The 25,366-nt window shown below is 44.4% G+C and overlaps 1 protein-coding gene across 5 annotated transcripts in view; it reads left to right on the top strand.

The window, feature by feature from the left end:
* The window catches only part of LTBP2 (latent transforming growth factor beta binding protein 2), a 1,514,902-nt gene that overhangs the window by 1,089,223 nt on the left and 400,313 nt on the right, over positions 1-25,366 (top strand). For all 5 annotated transcript variants that reach the window (XM_069208495.1, XM_069208492.1, XM_069208494.1 and 2 more), the window contains 3 exons: positions 5,587-5,712; positions 13,076-13,201; positions 13,908-14,030. In XM_069208495.1, coding sequence (XP_069064596.1) covers positions 5,587-5,712; positions 13,076-13,201; positions 13,908-14,030 — 375 coding nt within the window. The remainder of the gene's footprint in view (positions 1-5,586; positions 5,713-13,075; positions 13,202-13,907; positions 14,031-25,366) is intronic.

Raw genomic sequence — 25,366 nt, 5'->3', positions numbered from 1 at the left:
TGAGAGCCTTGGTTTAGAGCCATGGTAAAATAATTAAATAGAGAAAGGTTATGGAATATTGAAACAAACTGAAGATGAAGATTGTAATGTTACAAAAACTGATTGTATGGCTCAAGAACATCCTCAATCTGTGCCTGTGGGAACCAAGCAAATACTAGGCCGTCCATATGAGCGAATCCAAATGGATTCTCACTGCTGCACAGATCCCAGGATTTCAAGATGTTCTCAGTTAATGGAAGCCCCTAAGGTAGATTTCATTTGTAGTTGAGGGTGTAATTGAGTGTCAGGTAGTGTAGTAGTAGTCATTTTAGTTTATTAGTTAATTAAAACCATAAACATACACAATTCCGCAATTTTAAAATGTTACATTCATTTAGAGGACTAAAAGTTTGCAAAATTAGACATACACATTCAACAATCGCTAAGTCGTACACTCGTCTGAAGACTAAAAAGTATCAAACTATAGCAATATAAGATCAGTGAGCCAAGCCTATTTCAACCTGGAGAAACACAGCAGGTAGTATTGAAAGTGCATTGTGCAAACAGAGAGCAAAGCATGCAGTAGTTATAAACCAGCAACTACCCCAGGTTAGTAGGGCCATATAGCATACTCCAATTACCAAAGCTAAACAGCCCAAATGGTCGGGATGGGGTCAATATTCCTCATGCTCTACCCCTAGCAGCCCTCCCATTTGAGTGGTTCACAGTATCATTGGGATAGGGGTTGGTGATTCTCTTGCTCGCCCTGTAGGGTAATAGGGCCATGTAGAAAAAAGAGCATAAATGACAATGACTGGAGCTAAACAGCCCAAGGTGGCTGGGTTTTGAGTGGTTCACAACAATGTTGGGGTAGAGGATGGTGATTCTCTTATTCATCCCATAGCAGTCCATGGTGAAAAATAAGACCCTTCAGGAGACACATTGACAGATGCCCTTCTTTAGGCCATTGGTAATGCTTTTATCTGGTTGTTAAAAATTGCAGGAACTGCACTGGCCAAACATTCAGCATAACATTTTGTGGGTTTATGGCCTCTACAGCGTCTGACCTGCAGGTTCTTCCCCCTGGAAGAAGCTGTTGAAGGCCACCTTAAAGAGCACATAAACAGTTGGAAACACTATCACATGCCCTTTTCATGATGAGGCCAACGGCCATCAGATTGGAAAGTGTCCCTTGCTTTTTAGTGAACCTTGTCAAGCAGTGGTTTTGTTTAATGTACCTATGTGGTTGGTTATTTTGTAGTTGGCTGGGGCAAATGAATCAGTTGTTAATACTTGGGTGGGGTCCTAAAACAATACTGAGCAATAATCTGTATTGATCCAAAGTCGCAGCTAGGTCAAACACAACATCAACAATGCTTAGGAAGGAGTCTGTGAAACTATTTGTCCATGTCTGGCTTATTCTGAAGATACAAATGAAAACAAATCTAATTTTAATCCTCAGTAAATGACTCATCCTCCTGAAGAGGCTTTGCCATATGCTCCAAGGAGGTGAGAGGGGAGATCAGTGAATGAACTATGCATCCTTGCATGCTGCCTGATCATAGTCTGGTCGAAGCTGTATTCTAGATTACCTATCGACATACCTTTTAGGCAGTTCTTTAAAGCAAATGTTGGATTTAGGATCTTATTTAGAATGTAAGGGTTTATGAATTGCGGCAAAAATTGGTAGATGTTTTGCCTGCAAATTTAGAGTGTATATGTCCCACATGTGCCAAACCCTAAATAAGGCCCATAGTCTTCTGGTCTTCACTCTTAGAATACATTAATATGTTTTTAGTAAACACTGAGTCATAAAGCTTCTACAGTTTGGAATACTTTCAAAGTACATTTTAGACAGGTATTTTAGAGCTATATGTGTTTTGCTAGAGGGAGGAATACTGAAGACCACATTGACTGAGGCTTAATGAGAGCTCAAATCATTAGAGCTCTAGTAATAAACAAAGACTTGCTGGGTCAGATCAGGGGGCAGAATTAAACCTGATGATATTACTGTAAAATATGTAAAACTACAGTCCCAGAATTATCTTGTCAGACAGTGTGCCTAGGGTATTTGACTTGGGAGACCTTTGACTAGGGCTACTAAGAAAGAGTAGGAAATGGGTGAATTGATTGAAAAGAGTGAATGTGTAAAGGTATGCAATAATGGAACTTTTTTGTCAGGTATACGATTTTACCAAAAGCTGTACCCATAAGAGCTCACAAAATGCAAGGATGCAGGGAAGATTGAGGTGGCACACGAAGCTGGGGAAGAGGAGGCGCTCATGCTTGTGGAGATTCCTGGGCCTTAAATATTTGAATTCATGGAAGGCACTCAGCCTTAATAGGCTTATCTCTGAATGTTATACAACATTCACCCCTGTGTTAAATCCATAATATTTGGCTGTGTTTTAGGATTTATTTGGTCAGAAATCTGAGGGAATCGGGTTTCAGTATTTATCAAGTCCATTAAATGCGCCGAACGATGTGAATGATACAGACTCTAATCAGTGATGCATGCAGACACTAAGTTGTTAGCAATGATGGTGGCCTCTTAGATATCTCCCCTGATAAGCATCCTAATCAGACTGGGTACATCGCAAAAAAATCCACATCCCCTAACATGAGGCACTTATTTAAGGAACAGTTGATTTGGTTGGTGACCCTGCTGTACACTGAATTCACGGTCTTGATGATGGTCAAAGGGTGGACTTGATGCTTCTGCAAATAGAGTGTGGTCCACAACAGCACTATCTCCTCTCCTTTTTTATTTGTTTTAGTGGTGGAACTGTTAGTGGTGGAATGTACAGCAAGCTTAGTAGGAAGAGGGATCATAGTTTACGGAGTTGAGTTCATTGTTTCCATCTAAGTAGATGACATACTGGATTATGTGCTACTAGTGAATTTGTGGATTATGCTATATGTATTGGATCAGTTTGGTGGAGTGTCAGGCTACAAATTAACTGATCAAAGACCGAGGAACTCCTGATGTGGCTAATCTAAGCAGAAGGTGCAGAGGATCTACCATTTCACTGGGCACACCATACTTAAAAAAGAATAATTATGAACAAATGTTTATCAGAATAGAAGTGATATCAGTGAGAAGAATGTGTACAGACTGTAAGGATTGTTTTCTGGGAAAATCGACGAATAGATTAAGTTTCCATAATCAATTGCTGTGAGAATAGCTCTGACCACAATGGTGACAGTTCCCAGGTTTCAGTACACCTACTGCGATGTTCGCAATTGTCAAAAAGAGAGTCCCTTGTGAGCAGCAGAACTCTAGTCAATAAGCTGGTATTGGCAGGTGACAACTCCACTAGTCAAAGTGGAGACTGTAACTAAATGTTAGTGCAGGGAGAATGCCAGCCCTGCCTCATCCCCCGTAGGATAGCACCAGAGGATATGTAGCAAGGGGAATATTACTCCAATACGGTACACCTTAGTGGATCATGAATGTATGGGGAGTACATCTGTACGCACCTGGTGTGATGTTGCAAAATGTGGCTGCATGTATTGGTGTTAAAAACAAAACATATTTTTGGCATGAGACACTTATTGACTAAATATGGCTGAGCATCTGATTCAGGTCACTCATCTTAAACATTTGAAGGCAATTAGGATGACTTTAGGCAGATCCTCAATGGTGTTGTTAACATACGCCCGAAAAAATTAAAGCAATGAAGATTTGGTGGGTGAACTAGCCAAAGAAACAAGTCGCTTTGATTCACTGTACCAGTAAATTGTGATAGGCACAGGCTGTAGAAAATCATTTTGAATGTGTATGGGTTACAGGTCAATGGAAGGGCAGAAGATTCGACATCAGTCACCGATAAATGGGAAACAGATTTAGAGGAGGAATTTGATGAGGGTCAATGAGCGGAAATATGACAGGAACGCGAGTATTAATGTAAGGTTCTAGATGATAAAATATAAATTCCTCACCCTGACAACGATTCATAAACATAGTTGGTATTGCAGTCTTAAATGATCCAACTGCATATTGAAAGCAGCAGATTATTTCCATGTAGTTGGAAACTGCCTGGTGATCAGCACGTTCTGAAGTGGGATTGCAGGAAGCTGTAGCAGAGTTCGCACTGATTGAATCTTATATCCAATTGATGCTTATAATAGTAGTTAGTACCCAAGGTCCTACCAATACTTGTCTTGACTATGAATCTTATATCCAATTGATGCTTATAATAGTAGTACCCAAGGTCCTACCAAAACTTGTCTTGCCTATGAATCTTCTATCCAATTGATGCTTATAATAGTAGTACCCAAGGTCCTACCAATACTTGTCTTGACAAAAAATCAAATAGTTCTTCAGTAGATGAAGAGGTGACTTCCAAGTTCTGTGGCATGATTGCTTGACCTTCAAATGTTTAATGAAAGGGAACAACAGTATAGGAAACACTACACCGCGTGTGCAAAAACGTAATGATATTTCCATAACAGCAATGCAGTTTGCTGAGGTCTTTGAGTTCCAAGTCACTATATTGTGATATGAAATATTGACCTAAAAATTATTGCGTCCACAATGTCCACCACCACTAAGTCGTCCTGGTGAAAACAGGGAAGTATATTTGCTGTTCTTAACTTACATCTACTTCCTTAGACAATGTACTGATAGTTGATATTATAGATTCAATAATATATCAATAATAATGTGGTCCTTTCCCAAACGTTCTGTGATTATTGTCTGCTGTACTGTCATGTTGACGGAACCTTTATTTGAATAACGTTTTAAAACTGATGAGCTGCCAAACATGAGTCACCAGAAAATATCAAAAGCAAAGTGCTTTTAAAAAGGGTAATGAAATAGGGCAAGCAGATGACCCTTATGAGAAATCCTAGCCTTCAAAGCCAAAGAGAACAGAGTAGATTGAAGTCGCAAACTCGAGTCTTTGTGCTATAACCTGATGTCTAACTTCAAAATGAAATGTGGCTTTTGAGGAGTCCAAGGATTAAGAAATAGCTACCAGAGCTAGGTTTTCACGTCCAGCCTAGATATCACAGGAATTTATTCGATTTGTTTGCAGTTTCTCGCATAACTCTTCTAACCACAAAGTAGTAACAGAGAGTAAAAAATACACATGCATAAAAAGTAGAAAATACACGCTAAGAAATAAAAAGAATTTGCAAGAACATTTGTTTACGACAGAAGGATAAGTGGATAGCTTGAGGGTGGAGCATATTTATTGCATAGAAAACCACAACATTCTAGACGCACAAGATTGTATACTGTGAGCTAATACAAGAGGTTTGGTAAAGGTGGCAGTCTAAATGTGGAGCAGGAGGTGATCTTTAGGCTTGAACTTGAGGATCTGGAAGGTGGGAGGAATTCTTACCTGAACAGAGAGGATATTCTGAATTCTTCCTTGAGAGGGGAAGAGGGAATGTTTTCGTAACATTAGGGGTGTTAAGGTGTGAAAGGGTATATAGCATGGTCAACCAAATCTCCTCCTGAAATGTGCTGTTTGATCTTCCTTACAGAAGTATTAGAAAATGTGCAGGTTGGCAGATATGATTATTGTGAGCCTATGTTCTTAACTTTCAATCCAAAGTCCACTGTTAGGAAGAGATCTGACTGGTTCCTTCTTGTCACAGATATTAATGAATGCGAGTCTCTGATGAGCTGCCATCAGGGGCTGTGCGTGAACACGGATGGATCCTTCATCTGCACCAAGTGCCAGGCAGGATACAAGCTGTCTGCAGATCGGGATCAATGTGAAGGTAAGACACGCAGGGGTGGGAAGTGCATAATGTGTGCCATTGCTTGCAGGTGCTAATCCCCAGGACATTATTAGCACATGAATTTCAGTGAAGTGCTTATGAGACTGTTACGTTCTTTTAAGAACGCGGCTGGGGCAGTATGAAACTTGAACTTTAATAATAAATAGCTAACATATGACTCCTGGCTTTTTCACTGATACCCCTAACACCATCCTTGCTATTTGATGTCAGGCAGTGTCAAGAAGGCAGTGAATAGCGGTGGTAGGAAGAGAAAGTATATAGTTTACCTCTTGTAATGTTCATACCTTGCCCTACCCACTCAACATTAAATAGGATGATGTGGATGTATTAACTGCTGAACTCCAATGAATGAACCATTCATGTCTACCGCAGTACCTTCAGAGTGTAGTGGACATAAATGGTTTGTCTACAGCAATGCTAAGGAGAAATCAAGTCAGTATGTGAGGTAAGAGCTTCCCTCACAACACAAGATTATGTTTTTTTAATGTGTGTTGCACATCGCCGACACCGCACTAATTGATAGTTAAACCATTTGGTGATATGTTAGCTGTGATCGGTTCTCAGAGGGGATAGCTCAACGTCCTTTTTCCAGCAGTACCTCACCCTACTGGATCCCTGCTTAGGGAATCACCTCAAGAACTCGATCCCCAGGCAGCGATCCACCCACTAGACACCGGGGAGGGACGGCCTCCCAAACATGGACATGTGCTACTTCCACGTAAAAAATTAAAAATATCAATAAGCGGCCTGCAGAGTTGCTCAATGCTGCCAACTTACTGAAAACCATAAACTGCACCCCTCTCTCGACCTTTTCATCCATCACATTGCTAAGCTCTGCGTCCCGTAAAACGTTAACCACACCTTACTTATCATCACGCATGACATGGAAACACTTCCAACATAGGATCAAAACAAAGACAATACACTTCCAGCCATACACCCTATATGGTGTAGCATGCTTCCCATGTAGGCAAGTGATTTAGCGTCCCGCATGGTGGTAGCAAGTGCTTCGTAAGTGTTGTAATACTGTACAATAAACCACAATGCAACAGTCCTCTGCTCCTCTCAGGGGCGTAATTGGCCAGTTTGCCCTTGATGCCAGGGGATGAAATAAAAAACACAATGGGTAGGGTTGGCCTTGGCTGCAGGGAATAAATAAAATACAATTGGGGAGGGGGGGTTGGCCTTGACTGACTTAGGTGGAAAAGTAACACACCGTTCAGCCTAGTCTATCATTTTGATGTCAACAGTCCTTTATTTTGTGTTACAAGCTAAGGTCCCAATAAGCTTGCTGTTAGAATAATAGTTTAGAGATGACTCTGACAACTGTTTGCGTTTTTTTTCTTCTATTTTATGTCCTGTCTGACCCCCAAAGATAAATAGGGTACCATCTCTGGTGTTCACCAGCAGAGCTTGTGGCTTTTAGATGGGGAGTAACTGAAGTGCCCCTGCACATCCTGACAAACATCAAGAGCAAATGAGAAACTGGGTGGCGGCCCAGCCTGGCAGGCACACAGCACATACTTCCTGATGTTTTTACCAGCCTCCTTATGTGAGCCTGTAAGGACAAGATGCATCACTAAGACGCCTTCCACTGCACTCACTGGCCACAGTCCTGCTTACTGTGTGTGTCTCCGAAAGCAGGCTCTTTCTTTCTCTCACCAAGTGGTTTTTATGTTAAGTGTCTTTGCCCTTTTGCACTTGAACAGTTTTTGTAAAGAGTAGTCACATAAAACTTTGACACTGCCAGTATCCCTTGTCACTCCTGCATTCTCGAAACCTAATCATACGTCCATTGAGGAAAGAAAGATCCATAGGCAAAATAAAACAACTGCAACCAGTCGAATTGAACATTGACAATAATCTTTGCATAGCAAACAGTAACATATTTCTGCAGGCTTCATGTTATTTTCCTAACCTCGAGGTTGCAGCAGTAAACCTGGCAGACTATGAAGTGATTCATGAGACCCATGACTTCACAGAAGACATATTTTCATCATCAAACACACAAAATGTGGTAGGAGGATGCTTGCAATAAGTCTAACCTCTGGCGGGGGTGTGGCCTACAAGATGGCCGACAGGATGTAGATCCCTATTGTCCTGTCGGCCATCCTGTAATCATTTATGATTCTGCCTCCCACATTGCCAGCAGCTCTGGATAAGTGTGGCACGCTGTTCCCAGGCATAAGGGGAGCCGATTGAGCCGTGGATGAATTGGAGGCAGCCAGGAACGATGGCCGTCAGAGTCTTGGTCATGGGCAGTGACACTGCTGCAAAACCTACCTTGTGGTCGACAGGGGGAGCCTTCTGGCTGTGGAAGAAGCACCTGAGGCATCAGATCCAGAGAGTCCGGAGATCATCAGAATGAGTTGGGCGTACGCTGGTACCTAGTTAGGAGCCTCGGCTGGTAGGAGCAGGGGCGGCCGAAGGAATGTGATGCACCGGACTGCAGGCTGAGGAGGACTGTACTGGCGATGGGCCTCGGCTATCGGCCAGTGGAGCCGGTGGACCTCCCGTAGTGGGTCGTGGAGGCAGTGGGATGCTGACTTGGCCCGAGGCTTGGCAGCGGGAGCGAAATGAGTGTGGCCTGGAGCCCCTCCTGCCCTTGGGGGATGATATACTTGTGGCTGGAGGTGCTTCATGAGGAGGTGCAGGAGGTTGGAGCCCAGAGGTGCAACTGTATGCAGCACGGTGGGGTGACCACATGCATCAATTGGCTGGTGATTGCCTGATGAGGAGCGGGACTCCTGGTGCCAGTGTGTTGGCTCTGGAAGGGGGGCCCTGAACAGCTTTGCATCCTGTTGGTGGTGTCTCTCATGGAGAGTCGGGCACTTGGGGGCCGCTGCGGCTGAGATGGTGGCACCCCATAGTGTCAGAGGGGCTGTGACCACTACGCAGCATACAGAAGACATCAGTGAGGGTCCCCGAGACCCTGCCAGACCTGAGAGGATGGGGTCTGGGCTGCAGCAGACTGTGGTTGGGACTTGTGATAGAGTGTGTGGTTCTGTATTGGTAAATTATTGCCCTTGTACGAGGGGCTGCAGTAAAGACCCCAGGTAGGTTCACAATGGGTAAGGACAGGCAGCCACGGACTGCGGCTGCCATACTATCACTCAGTACACTACCCCTCGGCGATCATCACATCGCTTGGCCTGAGAAAAGGGGGTCGAATTGACTGCTTCATCCCTAAAGCATGAGGGGAAGCTATCTTGATCCAAACTACTGGTGGCTTCTCATGGGTCACGCACTGCTCTGGAACAAATATTTAGACTGTGTCTATTTATATGAATCTGCTCAGGGCGGATTTACGCAAAGTGGTAGAGAAAGTGATGGTGGCAGAGGGCAACATCGAAACGCTCTGAGGTGAGGTGGCGGCTCTAAAGCAGCAGATGGCTAATTTGACCAGGGTCACCGGGGACTTGGACACTAGCTGAGGATGTGGAGGGCTGCTCTTGTAGTACCAACATTTGTCTCCTGAGCTTCCCAGAGAGGGTAGAGGGCACGTCTACTGAAGCTTCCAGGAACAATGGGTGTGACAGCATTTGACACCACAGGGCCTTTCCTTCATCTTTGTGATTGAAAGGGTGCAATAGGCATTGGTACTCCCCCACCTCCAGGCCCTCCCCCGCTGGGACCTTCATAGGAAAAATACTCAACTACAGAGACTGTAATCTCCGTGTTGCCAGGAAGCAGTTGGAGTTTAAGTGCAGAAAATCATACAATTGCAATTTTTTCCTGATTATGTCTGGAAGGTTCTGGAACAGCAAAAGTCATTTCTGGAAGTGAACTAGAAGGTGAGGTACATGAACCTGAAATATATGTGGCTTTACCCCAGATTGGATAAGGTACTGCTGGCTGGCATCCCGCCTGGAGATCTTCTGAGGGTGTCACACTTGGCTCGGTTTCTGTCTGATCATTCACCAGTTTACTGTGCTCTAGGAGGGTCTAGGGGGTGGACGCAGTTGTGGCTCTTCCTGGTGGATGTGATGTCTGATAATGTAGACAGGGAGACATTATCCCAAGCTCTCACTGAATATTTGGATTGTAACTGGTTCTACTGACATAGTGAGTGGGAATCCATAAATATGGTTGTGAGATGTCAATGTATGGGCTTAAGGATCGGGGTGTGTTGGCAGCTTGAGAGGCAGCTGCACCTGGAGGAAAGGGAATCAGAGTTGTTACAGGGGTGGGGAGAGCCCAGACCAGAAGCTCTGTTGGAGGAGATGCAGGTGCTGCAGAGCATTGCGGAGAAGAGGGACAGGTTAATCCATGTACACGCACCCACTATTGGCAGCTCCTACTCCAAGAAGAGGATAAGTCAGGTAGGCTCTTGACTTGGCTGTTGTGTAGGGAGACTGGTATCCCTCTGGCACTTCACCTGCAAGATGAGGCGGGCAGGGTGGCAAACACTCAGGAAGAGGTAGTGGCAGGTTTAAAAAAAAAAGTCTTACCACTGGCAATCGCTCGGTTAACGATGGTTTGGAATGCTTCCTCAAGCTATTAACAGTGATTAGAATTATTACAAGCATCGTCCGATTGTCTTTTGTGTTTTTGATGTACTGCCCTAAGTGGCCAATGATGTGCCCAGATGTGGGCCCCTTGCTTTCTGGGCCTCTTGAGCTAGGCTACACCCAAATGAAGAGCCACAATCAGGTCAAAACCGATCTTGGTTTTCTGGTTTTCTGGTTTCGTGAGATCCTGGCTTGGCAGTTTGAACTGGACTGGCCCCACGAGGAGCAGGGTAAAGGCTGATTTGCATATGATTGAGTCCAAACTGAAGTGGCCTGGTGAGCAAAAGAACAATGGGTGGGCAATCTACCAACAGCGATTGGCAGCGGTTAGACGAATTGCAATCATACCTCCCAACACCTTTTGTGTGTTTGATGTACAGCTCAAAGGGTGACAGGTATGCCCAAAGTAGGGTCCTCTGCTTACTGTGCTGCTAGAAGCAAGCTATACCTGGCTGATTACCCTTATCAGGGGTAAAACAGTCCTAGATTGCTTATTTTTCGGATTCAGTGAGGACCTGGCCTGGCAGTTCGGGCTGGACTGTTCCCATGAGGAGCAGGGTCAGGGCTGGTTTTCATAGGGTTGAGTCAAAACGGAGGTGGCTTGATGAGCAAAAGGACAATGGGTTGGGATGGTACCCCAAGTGATTGCCAGTGGTTAGGCAAATTACAAGCATTCTTCCCATCACCTTTTGTGTGTTTGATGTACCGCCCTAAGTGAGACGGCTGTGCCCAGACATGGGTTCCCTTCTCACTGTGCCACTGAAACCAAGCTATACCTAGATGATGAGCCTTTATCAGGGAGAAACCTATCCTAGGTTGTTTGTGTTTCAGTTCAGTGACGCCTTGGCCTTGCAGTTCGGGCTGAACTGGTCCCATGCGGAGCAGGGGTCAAGGCTGGTTTGCATATGGTTGGGTCCAAACTGAGATCGCATGGTGGGTTGGGATGCTACCACGAGTGATTGCCCGTGGTTAGACTAATTGTAAGTATTCCTCCCATCCCCTTTTGTGTGTTTGATATTTTAATCATCACCAACTCTCTCCATGGACTGTCTTAGTAACGAAGTTCAGCACAATGAGGTATTCATTGTGCTAAAATCGCCATAGATTATTTGCAATTTAGAAAAAAGGGTTTGCAGAATTACCAATCCACCCCTTCTAAGACTTTGTGGCGCTTAAGATAGCAGAAAAAAAACCTGGGGCATATTCATCCAGTAGCTGTGTTGCCCTTGCAGCACACAAAAGGGCACAAGGGCGACGCAGCTACTAAGTTAGATTTATTAATCCGCGCAACGCCACCTTGTGTGGCCCTGCGTGGCTTGATAAATCTAGAATAACGCAACACAGTGCAAATCGCTGCATTGCATTGCCTTTCTGGTTCTTTTAGTTGGGCCCAGATGGTGAGGGGATCATGGGGTTCTTTATTAAAACATCACATAGGATGCCCAGGTAGGGAAGATTAGTGAGGGTTGCCTACCCTAAAAACGGTGGGTCAGGTGTCACTGTAACTTGGTTGCCCAGTGTGACAGGCATCAGGTCAAGGGTTTCCGAAGGCAGAGCCAGCAGAGGCCCCATCATCGGAATCCCTGTGGTTCCCTCACACTGTTTTAGGCAGATTCCCCTCCATCCACCAACCTCTAAAAGAAGCCTTTAGTCTCCACATCTTATCATGAGGTATCTTGAGAACAAGGATTAACTAGGTTAACAGTTTAAAAAGCTACTTTTATTAAATGCTGCTCAATTCCGGCTTAGACCAAAGAATATGCAGAATGGCCCATTATAGATTTTAGGTATCTTAACTAAGGTCTGCTTAGAAGGTGACATGCAATTGATGCTTATTATAATGCCTCAGTGCCTAAGAGCTGGGTAGGTCTTTTTAAATCAGCGCTGTACCCAAACTGTTGATAGCTATTTCTCTAACAGATAATGCCAAATTATATAGTTGTTATCATTTGCCTAAAATCCTTTTTTGGGTTCTCTTTGTTGACTATGAGAGGGGCCACATTAAGTGGGGACACTGATAATCCTTTTGACCTTTCTAGCACCAAGTCATTGATCCCTATCTCAGATGGCTCTCATTGCCCTTTTCGCTCTGGAATCCTGTGATTCTGTTCATTCTTTGCTGGTACTGGTAGTGGATTAATCCCCCTGGGATCTTGTGATTAGGATTGCTCTCTGGTTATGCACAATGTTTTTATAGTGTTACGAGTTTATTGGAATGCTGTGACTGTGTTCTCTCCCTGATTATGTGTAAGACTCCTTTAACTTCACTGGGGCCCTTTGATTTAGTTCTCTCTCTCTGTGTTACTGAAATGGACCTTACAAATTCTGGGCATCCTGGTGTGGGCTTTAATTGCTGATGGTGCAGTGGGCCTTTGATCTTCATGAGTTCGTGTGACTGGATTTTCAATCGACAATGGTATAAATATTCTATTTGATCTTTGTGTGGACATGTGGCTTTGCCCCCTTTCAGATAGTTCTTGTGATCATTATCTTTACCTGAAATCAAGTGGATTGTCCTCCTCTTGGATATCACAGGCAGTCCTTTTATCCCCCCCTGGATATATACAGATGGTCCCTACTGCAGATGGTGCTTATGATATTATGACCTCTTTGAAACCTGTAATTGAGAATTCTCTCTCTTGGCAACATCATCGTACATAGTGAGGTTAAACAGACTCTTTCCTTATTGCTAGTTTAATCCTCAATTCCTATGCTAGATTGGATTAATCCTTTCTCTGAAGGTTGGCTATAAACTCTCTGACCTTTCGGTTGTGTGTGCAGAGTAATAAACATAGTTGAGAGACCAGTGCTTCTTTGCCTTTTATTTACAGATATGGATGAGTGTTCCTTGCCTTCGGTTTGCTCTTCTGGAATCTGTACCAACACCCTGGGGTCATTCTCATGTCAAGCTTGTGAAGAGGGGTACCAGATAACAGCCGACCGACTCATGTGCAGAGGTAAGGCTTCTCAGGTCCCTTTCTCCTTAAGGTCCTAATAATTAAGGCAAATGTTTACCATGTGGCTAGTGATTTAATAACCACTTCTAAGCTTTAAATTGCTTAGTCCCTGTTCCTGGGCATGTTTATACCATGAGCTTTGTCTGATATTATCTTTCGTTTCTGGTCTGGGATGTGCCCTATTTGGTTGCCTAATCAGGACATGCACTCTTGTGTTTTACTCTAAGTTCTGAGTTTGGAATATACTCTGTCCTTTCATTGACAGTATTGTTTAAGGCCCAAGTTACTGTGTATTATTGCGCTGGGATTTGCTCTATTCCAGGGCTGGAATCATGCCCTGTGTTTGAGCTGGGGTTAGTCTATGTTTCTTGGTTGGGACCACCCTTCAGCTGCTTGGCTGTGATTGGTCTTTGTGATGGAATCTGCAACGTTTATACCTTGTTACCAAGGAGGTAGGAAGCAAAGAGAAAGGAGGCAGAGGATCAAGGAGAGAAAGAAGGAAAAGCACGAGAGGACTAAACACAAAAATAGGGATTTAATGAGGGAAAAGATAGGAAAGGATAGTAGTGCGATGAGGAATAGAGTGAGTAAAACTAGAAACTGAAAGGGGATGTGAAGGTATAAATGGCAGGATGTCTTAGAGGGACCTCTGTGTAGGGGCTGTAACATCCTAGTGATGGTATATTTTCTTCCCATTCTCTCTCAGACATTGATGAGTGTGCAGACCCTGCCTCTAATTGTCATGGGGGAGATTGTATAAACACACCAGGATCCTATACGTGCCTCTGCCAATCCGGCTTCGAACTGATAAATGGAACCCACTGTGAAGGTAGGTCTTAAATTACAATGTCTGAGGTAAGTGTATTGTGTATCAAGTTGTGTGCCCCCAGTCTGTGCCTGATTGTGACTCCTTCTCTGTTCGTCCATCTATGACTATACCGGGGATGTCCAACATAAGTGTAGAAGGGCCGATACACGCCAATTCTTTGTTACATAAATATTTAATATGTAAATGAGGTCCATTTATTTTTTTGTGAATTCATGTTATGTAGCGGTCCTTAAATTCTGGCATTGGTCATGCCCACCTCCTTCCAGGTTGAAATCCCTGGGACTAAACCATAGGTGGGCTTTTGTGTCCCAGAGCTAGGACTAATAGCAACGTTTAGAAATACTTCTGAAGTTCTCATCTAAGGTTCTAATCCGCCATCTGCTCTGTGGCATCATCTTACAATACCATTGTCTTTTTGGCTGCTGTTAGACAACAATTCAAAAAATTGCCAGTGGTAGTTGAAGTGACATCATTAGCCATTTGATACTCTGATGACATCATAGGAAGTGATGTCATATGACCTTTGAACCTAGTGACAAATCACGGAAGAAAACAAAGCTTCTAAGCAATGCAAGATAAATAAATGAATACATGTTGGTAAAGCAAATGCAACTGTAGTTTAGTTAACATATTCACAGTGGTGCAACCATGATATGCCTCAGTTATAGGCATGATATTGCTGCAAAGTAGCCATCACCTACCTAGCTTATTACCACATCAAACAGCTTCACACAGCCATCTCATCCTAAAATGACATGGTACAACCACCCAGGTACAGTTTTGAGCTTAAAATGGCGCTGAGCCCCCTCTCCCCATACAAATAGTGATATTTTAGCAGGGTTTCATTTTCCACTTTGCGTCACCCTTGCTCTCTTTAGGTTACTATGTGACCATCACTTTGTATGATCTGCCAATGACTGGATTAGCTTTTAGTCACAACTCCTTTATGAAACACACCGTTTGAAATCCGCACTGCCTATGGCCTCAACTCCAGAGCTCTGAACCTTGTCGTCTCATAAACTCTCATACACACTCTGAGCTTACCCAAACGTGCAGAAGTGTTTCAGTTTGCAGAATACCCTATACAAGGCTCACATGTGGCATGAAAAACAACATTTCAGAAACACATTAGGGACAGGAAACACTCCGAGGACACGGGGACACAAATACCATGAATCATGAAGTACAATTTGTGAAGTGTAAGAGGGACTGCACCACTACCTTGAATTACTTTAATCGCCCTTGCCTATACATACATACACAAACATATCTAGTAAAAAACGCTCGCAGTACAGATTTAATGAACAACCTGTTGTGGAAAAAATACGAAGCAACCCTCGACTTTTCCAACAGTTTTTTAGTCAGAATATAGCGCCTGAGAGTCATTAACTAACCACTTTCAGTTTAGACAGAGTGCAGTTTTCATTCAGACAATTGCCAATGGGCTATAAGAGCACTCCTGTCTTATTTACAGTACGATTCATGGAGAACTTACAACCAGATCGCAAGGTATTATTATCATATATTGATGATATCTGTCTCACTGTGATTATTTAAATCTATACCTGACCGAGGGAAACAGAGTAATGACCATACTTACATCGCATGGTTACAAAATTAATTTAAAAAACTGAAGATTGCCTAGCTGACAGTAACCTCCTTAAGATACGAGTTATCAAGCGACAGCAAGGGATTCGTTCATGACGTCCTTCTGTGATGCACTACCTTGAAACCTCCTGACAAATGTTGCAGTCCCTCCTGGGATTTCTTACCTTTGGATGCACTTATTTGCCTCATTACCAGAGAGAGTGAAGCCCTTGTATGAACTGATTTCTCCCATGTTTTCATCCAAACAGTGTTTGAATGCGCACAGTGATACCTGGTGTGCTCTGCAAGCAGACATGCTTGAGACTAAAAACTAGGGACAACAAAATCAACCTAGTTATTAGAGTCATACCCAGTCACTGTTGTCTCCATTGCTTACAAGTCTCTCTTTTATTGCTTAGCTGAAGGACGATTGTCGTGAAAATACTGAGGCACCCGTTGAGCATGTATATAATTATTCTAAAAGAAAAAAGAAAAAGGCTTCCCCATTACAAGAGTTATTGTTCAAATATTACAAATGCACCAAATATTTCTCTATAATAGGCCCAAAGAAAAGCAGAAATGCACAAAAGTAAAAATCAATTACCCTTCCTCCTAATCACATTATAATTCCCTTATTCCTCCAAAGTTTTGGAAGTATAAGTCCATTTCCTTTCAAAATTCACAGAACAGTCCATCAGTGTTCCTCTATAATCTTCAAAAGTCCGTTATGATATTTTCTGAGTGTTCCTCCAAAACGTTTTTGTAACCAAACATTTGGCAAACCATCCAAAAACCTTATAACGACGTCACAGCCAACACGTGTTTCGTCATTTGACTTCTTCAGGGCTGGAATATATTCACTTCTTGCAACAATTTGTCTAAAATTCCAAAATTCTTCAAAAAAAGCACACTGGAGTTAAATTATTATCCACAAAACAATCTCCACTGATACTAAGACATGCAACATTAATTAACTCAAGCTTATTAGTCCACAAGCCCATTGATTTGATTAGCATCCTACAATCCTATAATAGCGCGAAATAGCACCTTATTAATCTGTGAAGACACCCAAGGTGACAACAGTCCCTATATCCGAAAGTATCCCATAAAGTGCCAGTGGGAAGGAAATTAACTAGTGAGTTTAAACAATTGAAAAAAGTGAAAATGAAATATCATTACAAAAATATATAGAGATAGAAACTGTGGCTTCTTTACTGTCAAGTTAAACCCTAACCACAAAGTCTGTAGCACATCCCCAAAAAAATCCATTTAAAACTGTACCTTCAAAGGAATAGTATTCCCAACTTCATGGCCTTAATCAGACCAAAAACCCACCAAACAATGTGATTCAGAGGAAAAGCTCCCCAATCAGAAACTACTGCAGGGGTGGTCTACTGTTCCACAAGCAAACAAGACAAATGTTGTTACGTGACCCAACTTATATAAGTAAATACTGCTGAGCCAATATCCTCATTAGTACATATTGAATATCTATGCAAGACCCAGATAAAATACCTGGTAAGTAAGCATTGTTCCATCCATTAAACATCCACCGCATTGTCATCCATTGAAAAATTCTTCACAGCTGTATAAACAGCTATTCTAAAAGAGCGCCTTTTTATGCAGGGAAAACACATTATTATTGTTTCTCGCGTACCAGCACTAGAGGTGGCCACAAAAGCAAGCATACCTAAGCTCAAGGTGGGTACAGTAGGCCTCTTCTTTAAGTGCAAAGTTCAGTATGATCCTTCTCTTCACACACAAGCTGATCTCCACTATGAACAAGATGTTGCTCTGACTCCAGCTACTTTACCCATTGAGGCTTACCAGCTCATCATCTACATAGACGGCTCTGCCCAGTCCGTTGTAGGAACAAAACATAAATACTCTGCAGCCTGCAACGTAGCACATGGTGTAGTGAATGATGGTAAATTCATCCCAAAATGCACTCACTAAAATTCTAGATGACAGTGCTGCTCAACATGCAGAAATACATGCCCTGCTACTTGCATTACTGAAGACTGATTCAACAGTTCCCACACTTATCATGTCCGAATCAGCCTTCTGTGTACAAGTTTACAGTGTCGATGTACAATACTGGCGATTAAATGAATTCAAGGATTCAAAGGGACAACCTATAAAACATAAACAGCTCTGGGGAAAGGCAGCTGACTTACAAGCCAAGTTTATTGGTCAATGTGAAGCACGCTTTGGGCCATCAGATTGATGGTATTCACGATAAAGGGAACTGTGCAGCTGACCTAGCAGCCAAGGCCAAGCTGCCCGAGTAGCAGAAGATTGGCACAGATATTTTAGCAGCCATGAATGCAACCAAGCAAGCTGGGACACCTCTAGCAGGTTGTTAACACCTGGCATCCTTGGCATAGTCTCCCCTGTATTTTTGTCTTTGGTTCCTATGTCTTGACTGTGTGCTGGACTTTTGGTACTCTGGGCACTTTACCGTTGCTGACCACTGCTAAAGTGCAAGTGTATCCTGTGTAAATTGTGCTTATGATTGGTTATCCCTGATTGGCATATTTGATTTACTACTAAGTCCCTAGTAAAGTGTACTAGAGTTGCCCCAGGCCTGTAAATCAAATGCTACTACTGTGTCTGCAGCACTGATTGTGCCACCCACATCAGTAGCCCTGTAAACATGTCTCAGACCTGCAACTGCAGTGTCTGTGTGTGCAGTTTTGCACTGCCAATTCGACCTACTTGCCAGGCACAAAGCTTCCCTTTTACTACGTGTAAAGCACCCCTCAGGTAGGCCCTAGGTAGCCCCATGGGCAGAGTGCAGTGTATGTTAAAGGTAGGACATGTGCTGATGTGTTTTACAAGTCCTGACAGTGGAATAATGCCAAATCCAGTTTTCACTGTTTCAAGGCCCATCTCTCTCATAGGTTAACATGGGGACTGTATCTTTTAAGTGCAGTTTCCCATTGGGAACAGATAGAGATATGATTTTTAGGTCTTCGAACTCACAATTTAAAAATACATCTTTTGGTAAAGTTGGTTTTTAGATTGTCAGTTTGAAAATGCCACTTTTAGAAATTGGGCATTTTCTTGCTTAACCATTCTGTGCCTCTGCCTTGCTGCTGAATCCACGTCTGGGTCAGACTGACAGTTAGGCTGTTTGTGAATTCCCTCTAGACAGTGGCACAAAGGGAGCTGGGGTGTAGCCTGCATATTCTGATGAGTCTCCTGGGCTAGACTGGGGAGGGAGAAGCTGACCCACCTGAAAAGATTGTGCCTGTCTTCACACAATGCAGTCTCCAACCCCCAGTGTGCGTCTGGGGCCAGGCCTGGGCACGGCAGGATCTTGTGAACAACAGAGACTTTCTTTGAAGTTTGCCTACCTCAAAGGCAGAAATTAGTATAAATAGTGGACCCAAAACCCTAGACTTTCCGATTACTTCTGGATCAAGAGGAACCTCTGCCAAGGAGAAGAGCTGAAGTGCTGGAGGAGGAGTACTGCCCCTTTGCCTGTGAGTGTGCTTTGCTAGTTTGGCCTGCAGTTGCTGTTTCTACCTGAGAGAGAACAAAGACTGGACTTTGCTGTGTTTTCTTGCTTGTGAAGTGTCTTCAAGGGCTTGGGCTGAGCTTGCCCCCTGTTCTGAAGTCTCAGGGCCATCAAAGACTTCCTCTGCCAGAACATGGACTCTCTTGCTGAGACTCCTACCCTGCCAAGTGGTGCCCAATACAGTCCCTGGGCCCTTGAAAGGAGAAGCTGGTGGAACCAAGACTGAAATCCACGCATGTGCAGGAGAAAAATCGACACAGTACCTGCTTCGCGTCTGAAAAATCGACGCATCACACACGCAGCGCAGCTCTTCGCCACCATGTGCCAGGATTTCTCACGCATCGTCGCTCTGCATTGAAATCACCGTGAACCTGTGAGGATCCGAGGTTGCCCATCTGGAAATCAACGCATCGCTCTTCTGCGGGAGAGATAAATGGTGCATTGCCTATCTGACCAGAGAAGAAATGACACACGGCCTCACTTGCAAGTAAGGAATCAATGCATCGCTGACTTTTCCTACACACGCTCACCTACGCACGCTCACCCGTGCAGCTTTATTTGTGACGCAAACCAGGTACTCTGTCTAAAAACAACTCATCCATTGATTTACATGGATTAAGACTCTTTTCAGCTTAAAAGTTCATAACTTTGCTTGTGCATGTTGGACTTTAGCCCTTTTGGTCTTGCTTGATTCTGATAAATATTGACTATTTTTGTAAACTGGTGTTGTGTCCCTTTTTTAGTGTTTTCCCTCTATTGCTATGTGTGTTGGTATAAATACTTAACACATTGCCTTTGAGATAAGCCTGACTGTTTGTGCCAAGCTACCAAGGGGGTGAGCAGGGGTTGTCTTAGAAGTGTAACTCCCTTACCCTGACTAGAGTGAGGGTCCCTGGTTGGACAGAGTGCAAACTGACTGCCAACCAGAGATCCCATTTCCAACACAGGGTTTCCTCCCAAATACTCCAACACTCTTAATTCAGATAACGTTCCTTTAGTTGGGATACCATGAGTGGGAGACAATAATATCTAATAATCTGTCTAGACTAGAATTATTCCAGTAAGCTAATGAGGGTCTGGCCTCTGCACATGCAGGAATAAATGCAACCGTAGCAATGCAACATCAGTTCTATTGGTTGCCTAGTTTATGTAAACAGACTAGGGTTTATGTGAGGCAGTGTGCCATGTGTCAACAGATTAAACCCTCCACTGTCAAAATACCGTCACCAACACCCCTTATAATTTTACATATCACCTTCGGGGTAATTTACCACATTGGTCCCTTCAATTCAGCTAACCGATATAAAAATGTGTTTGTAGCTATTGATTCATGTTCTTGATACCTATGGGTTAGCCTACAGAGAATGCAAATGCTTCAGCAGTTGTAAGATATTTGCAGTGCCTAGTGTCAATGGGACCAGTTAATTCATTTTTATTCAGGTAATGGTACTGCATTTTCCTCTAAGGCTTACAGAAATTCAAAATCTGCTCTAGGAGTTTGTCTACAATTCAGAACTCTTTGAAAGCTGAATCAAACTGTGTTGCAAAGAGAGCTAATGGCATGATTAAACAAGCTTTGACTGCTAGGTTATTACATTCAGGGGAATACAATCTGTTTGGAGTTAAGAGAGCATTAAATAACTTACCTAGACAAGTATTGAGAGGACAAGCTCCATATGAAGTTCTCTTCAGAGTTCCTATGTATGTGCCTGGCTTAGATAACTCTGGGAAGGTGGTGGATGATGATAAATTTGACTTGGAGAAATATTTGTATGTTTCACAGAGCATCTAAGAAGTCAGACACAAACTATCTAACACAAACTACTCTGACACCACTACCTGTGAATGAATGTTATTATTGCTGTCGGCGGATGGGTTCTCAAGGTTGGGGACCTAGTTCGGGAGACAATCCACAACAAGCAAGCTTTTGGACAATCGTACAGACCACCAAATCACTGTTGTTGGGGTAAAAGATAACAGAACTGTTATTCTGCCTCCTTTGTCTGGCTCAAGGAGAAACAGACAGGTGTCTATCAACCATGTTAAAAAGCACTATGGCCCTCATTATGAACACGGCGGTAACAACCGCCGTGTTCATGCTGGCGGTCAAAACACTGACCGCCAGCGTTCCTGGATCCCCGCCGGCCATAAAATGAACCTTCCTGTGGGCCGGCAGGCGGAAAAATTGGGGGTCATTACAACATTGGCGGCATATGCCGCTTACTGCCGTGCAGAAGACCGCCAACACACCCCGCGCCTGCGGAATTCCGCCACAGCTATTATGACCCACAGCTCGGAATCTGCCAAAATTTAGACACCCACACAAGTCCGCCACACCAAAGATCAGTGAAAAACTGACAAAAACAAAACCTCCAAGTCACGCCAACAGGAATATGCCCACACTATCACGACCCACAAATCCACGCGGCGGTCTTTCCACTGCGGTATTCCATTGGCGGTACACACCGCCGCACTCGAAATACACACACTCTTACAAAACACATCCACATTGGACAAATCGACACACACCTGATACACATACACACACCACTCCCACACACTCAATACAATATAAAACACACACCCACATCACCCACAAACCCCTACGAGAAAAATTGAGAAAGAAGGCCAGAGAGAGGCACCACCAGAAACAACACTAGCATCCACAGGCACTCAACACAATCACTCACACAACATCCACGCACCTCACACAACACACCCCTAAATATCACCCCACACATCATAACACACACCACCCCACACATCACCCACACCACCCCATGGCACTGCAAAGACACCCCAGCTTTTTTGAGGAGGAGCTCAGGGTCATGGTGGAGGAAATCATCCAGGTAGAGCTACAGCTATTCGGATCACAGGTGCAGCACACCACCATAGCTAGGAAGATGGAGCTATGGCGCAGAATCGTGGACAGGGTCAACGAAGTGGGCCAGCACCCAAGAACACAGGATGACATCAGGAAGAGGTGGAACTACCTACGGGGGAAGGTGCGTTCCGTGGTCTCAAGACACCAGATTGCAGTTCAGAGGACTGGCGGCGGACTCCCACCTCCTTCCCCAGAGCTAACAACATGGGAGGAGCAAGTCTTGGCTATACTGCATCCTGAGGGCCTCGCAGAAGTTGCTGGAGGAATGGACTCTGGTAAGTCAAATCTTAACTACTTCATCCTCCACCCTACCTGCATGCTATCACATACCCCACCCTCGCCCTCACCCCCATCACTCCAACCCCTCACACATGTCCCACTATCACAAACCACACATCCCAAACCCAAGCCCTGCATGCAACACCAAAGCATGGACACCCATCAGCAAGGCATGGCCACTGCACATACCCATACACCCCCCTAAGCCATTATCACACAAGGTCCCACACAAGAATTCAAGCACTGGGGTACAGGGTCACCCACCCATTGCACACCATGGCACATACAGATGCAATAATCATGCCTTTACACTCCTGCAGGATCCCTACCCAACATCACCGGACAGAAGGGTCCAGACATGTCCACTCCACCCACAGAAGAGGCCCACAGTGATGACAGCAGCTCTGTCCAACTGGATCTAGATGACCGTCTTTGATGTTCCTGGTAGAGGAGCAGGAAGACAAAGGCTGGGGGTATCTGGAGCTCGGGTTCCATGGCGTCCTGATTCCTCATGAGGTGTGTAGAGGTGAGCGTTTTCCCTTCCTAGTCCTGTTTCCGCCGTGTTTTTGTTCGCAGTGAATCCGCCCCGGAAAAGGTGACGGATTGGACTGTTGTAATACAATGGGCGGAACCTTGTCTTCCGCCTCTCTGTTGGCAGTTACCGCCACAGTGTTTGTACTGCCTTGGCAGTTGGAGTGTTAAAGTAGCTCTCTATGTTGGCGGTTTCCGCCACGGTCGTAATTCCATTTTTTTTACTGTCGGCCTGTTGGCAGTTTTACTGCCGCTTTAACACCAACCGCCAGGGTTGTAATGACCACCATTGTTTCCACCCGCCGGCCCACAGGAAGGCCTGGCCGGGACATTGACGGCGGCTCCACATGGAGCCGCCACCAATGCCTCTGTGCGGCGACTGCAGCTGCGTCCGTCGCACAGATCACTGCCTGAAAATCTGGCAGTGACCTGCGCGATGGGGCACTACACCGGGGCCCTGCATGGGCAGTGCAGGGGCCCCCAGGGTGCCGCGGTGCACCCCTTCTGCCAGCCTTTCCCTGGCAGGGAAACCCGCTAAGGGAAGGCTGGAGGATTAGGAAACATTATCCGAGGGGCAGCACTGCTGCCCTGTTTTATAATGTTTCCACCTGCCGCCAGGCTGCCTGACGGAAGAAGCCTGGCGGTGACTGAGAGCTGCCGATGGCGACCATCACCGGGTACATTATGTGGCGGTTTGGCTCGCCATGCGGGCTGGCGGTTTCACCCACCAATGCCGGCATGGCGGGCCAAACTGCCAAGTTCATAATGACTGTTTATGTGTCCAGTCCTCTACAGCCGACCACCTCCAACACCAAAAATGATTCAAAGTACTGCCTCCCAGCCTCTCCCTACTCTGGTTACCATACCCCTGAAAAAAGCAGAAACATTTCTAGCTAAACTTTCAAGCTAGGGAGATCTGAGCTTAACACTTTACGTAGAACATTGAGTGCAAAGACACAGTTGATGCTGCCAATATGACAGTGGTTACTGCTCAGGACAATTCCATGGTTTACTATGAAATCCCACCTGATGCTGCGTCATTTGAACAGGTACCCTTTTGAGAGCCTAGGGAGACCAAGGAAATTAAAAATGGCTCTGGATATTTCATGGAAGATTTTTCAACCCCTTCTACAGTCACTCACACCAAAGATTGCTCTGCATTTGTCAACAGCTTTGTGGCATTTGATTCTTCCTTGGTCCTATGCTTGGATCATTTTGGGGACTTTTCTTTTCATCACGTGGATGTCAACTATACTTGTTGTTCTACTGCGACTGAATAGACATGTTGTCCCTGCAAGAACAATTGCCTCGCCTGTGGTTTGTGAACTACAGGCACACTCTTAAATGTATGAATTGATGGCCTTAAGGTGAACTCTCTTGAACTCAGGAGGATGAGTAGCCCTCTCTTGTCTTCTCGATCTCTCACTGGCAAGCCCTACTTTCCACACACTCCTGTAATTCCCACATGTTATCAGGGCACTGATCCCAGTCACTTACAAGGCCCACTGTCTTACCTCAATAATAAATAATTACTTCACCGAGCCCCATCCTCGGCCTGAGTAAATTTCAAACAGCAAGTGAGAGGCACTATGTGGGCATGCAAGAAGAATTTTTAGACAGACTTACCTCTGCTACACTTTTAGCCTGGGACAGGGCTGAGTTCAGCAATCACCTTCGCCTATGTAAGTCCATGTGTGGCCTTGTGTAGGTGTTAAATCTTTGAAGAAACCAAAGGAGGTCATGTGGTACTCAACTGTGTCTTCATGTGTGCTTTTACCTTGTCCTTGCCTACATTTATTGGATGTTGTGGATGCTTTTGTGATTTGTCTATGACGAATCGTATTTTCTTTATCAAAATGTTTATTCTTTTTCAGTGGGGATGTAGGGAAAGAAAATGGAAGGCAACAGAGACAAGTGTGGGCATTCTCTTTCTCACATGGATTTAGATTTTTCAGCTAATTCAGAACTCCAATCCTTAATTCAGGCATCATCAAGTGCATTTTTTTTTTTTTTTTTTTTTTATATAGCCTGTATTGTCCTCCTTTGGCTAGTTATTCTTATAGTGGCCATTTTTTCACGTTCTCACTTAGAGACTTTTTGGCTCGACACAGAGGCCTGTAACATGTTGACAGGCATATGTCAGCATGAACTAGTCCCATTCACAGCTTCCAACGGCACCTTTAATGAGAGAACTGTGGCTTTGAAGGCCTAGTTCCTGCATCACCCAGAGCCTTGTGCCACTGGTACCCAGTGTTTTCTGCCACCCGATCCAAATCACTGTATCCACTTTGCCCAGAGCCCAGTGACCTCTAGAGCCATTTTCTGCTATTTCGTAGAGGCCTCTGCTTTCTCAGCCCCTTTGCTAGCCTGAGCCACATCCCTTTGCCAGCGTGAGACAGACTTGGTTCCTCTTATTCTTTATTACACCCTTTTCCATAATCCTGTGATATCTTTGCCCAGAGACCTGTGGCTCAAAGAACTGTGGCGGTCATTCTGACCCTGGCGGTAAAAACCGCCAGGGCCGTGGTCCGC

Source organism: Pleurodeles waltl, chromosome 9, assembly GCF_031143425.1.
Source record: "Pleurodeles waltl isolate 20211129_DDA chromosome 9, aPleWal1.hap1.20221129, whole genome shotgun sequence".
In the NCBI taxonomy this organism is placed as follows: domain Eukaryota; kingdom Metazoa; phylum Chordata; class Amphibia; order Caudata; family Salamandridae; genus Pleurodeles; species Pleurodeles waltl.
The sequence above is the reverse complement of the archived record's forward strand: the minus strand, read 5'-3'. Positions and strand labels throughout refer to the sequence as shown.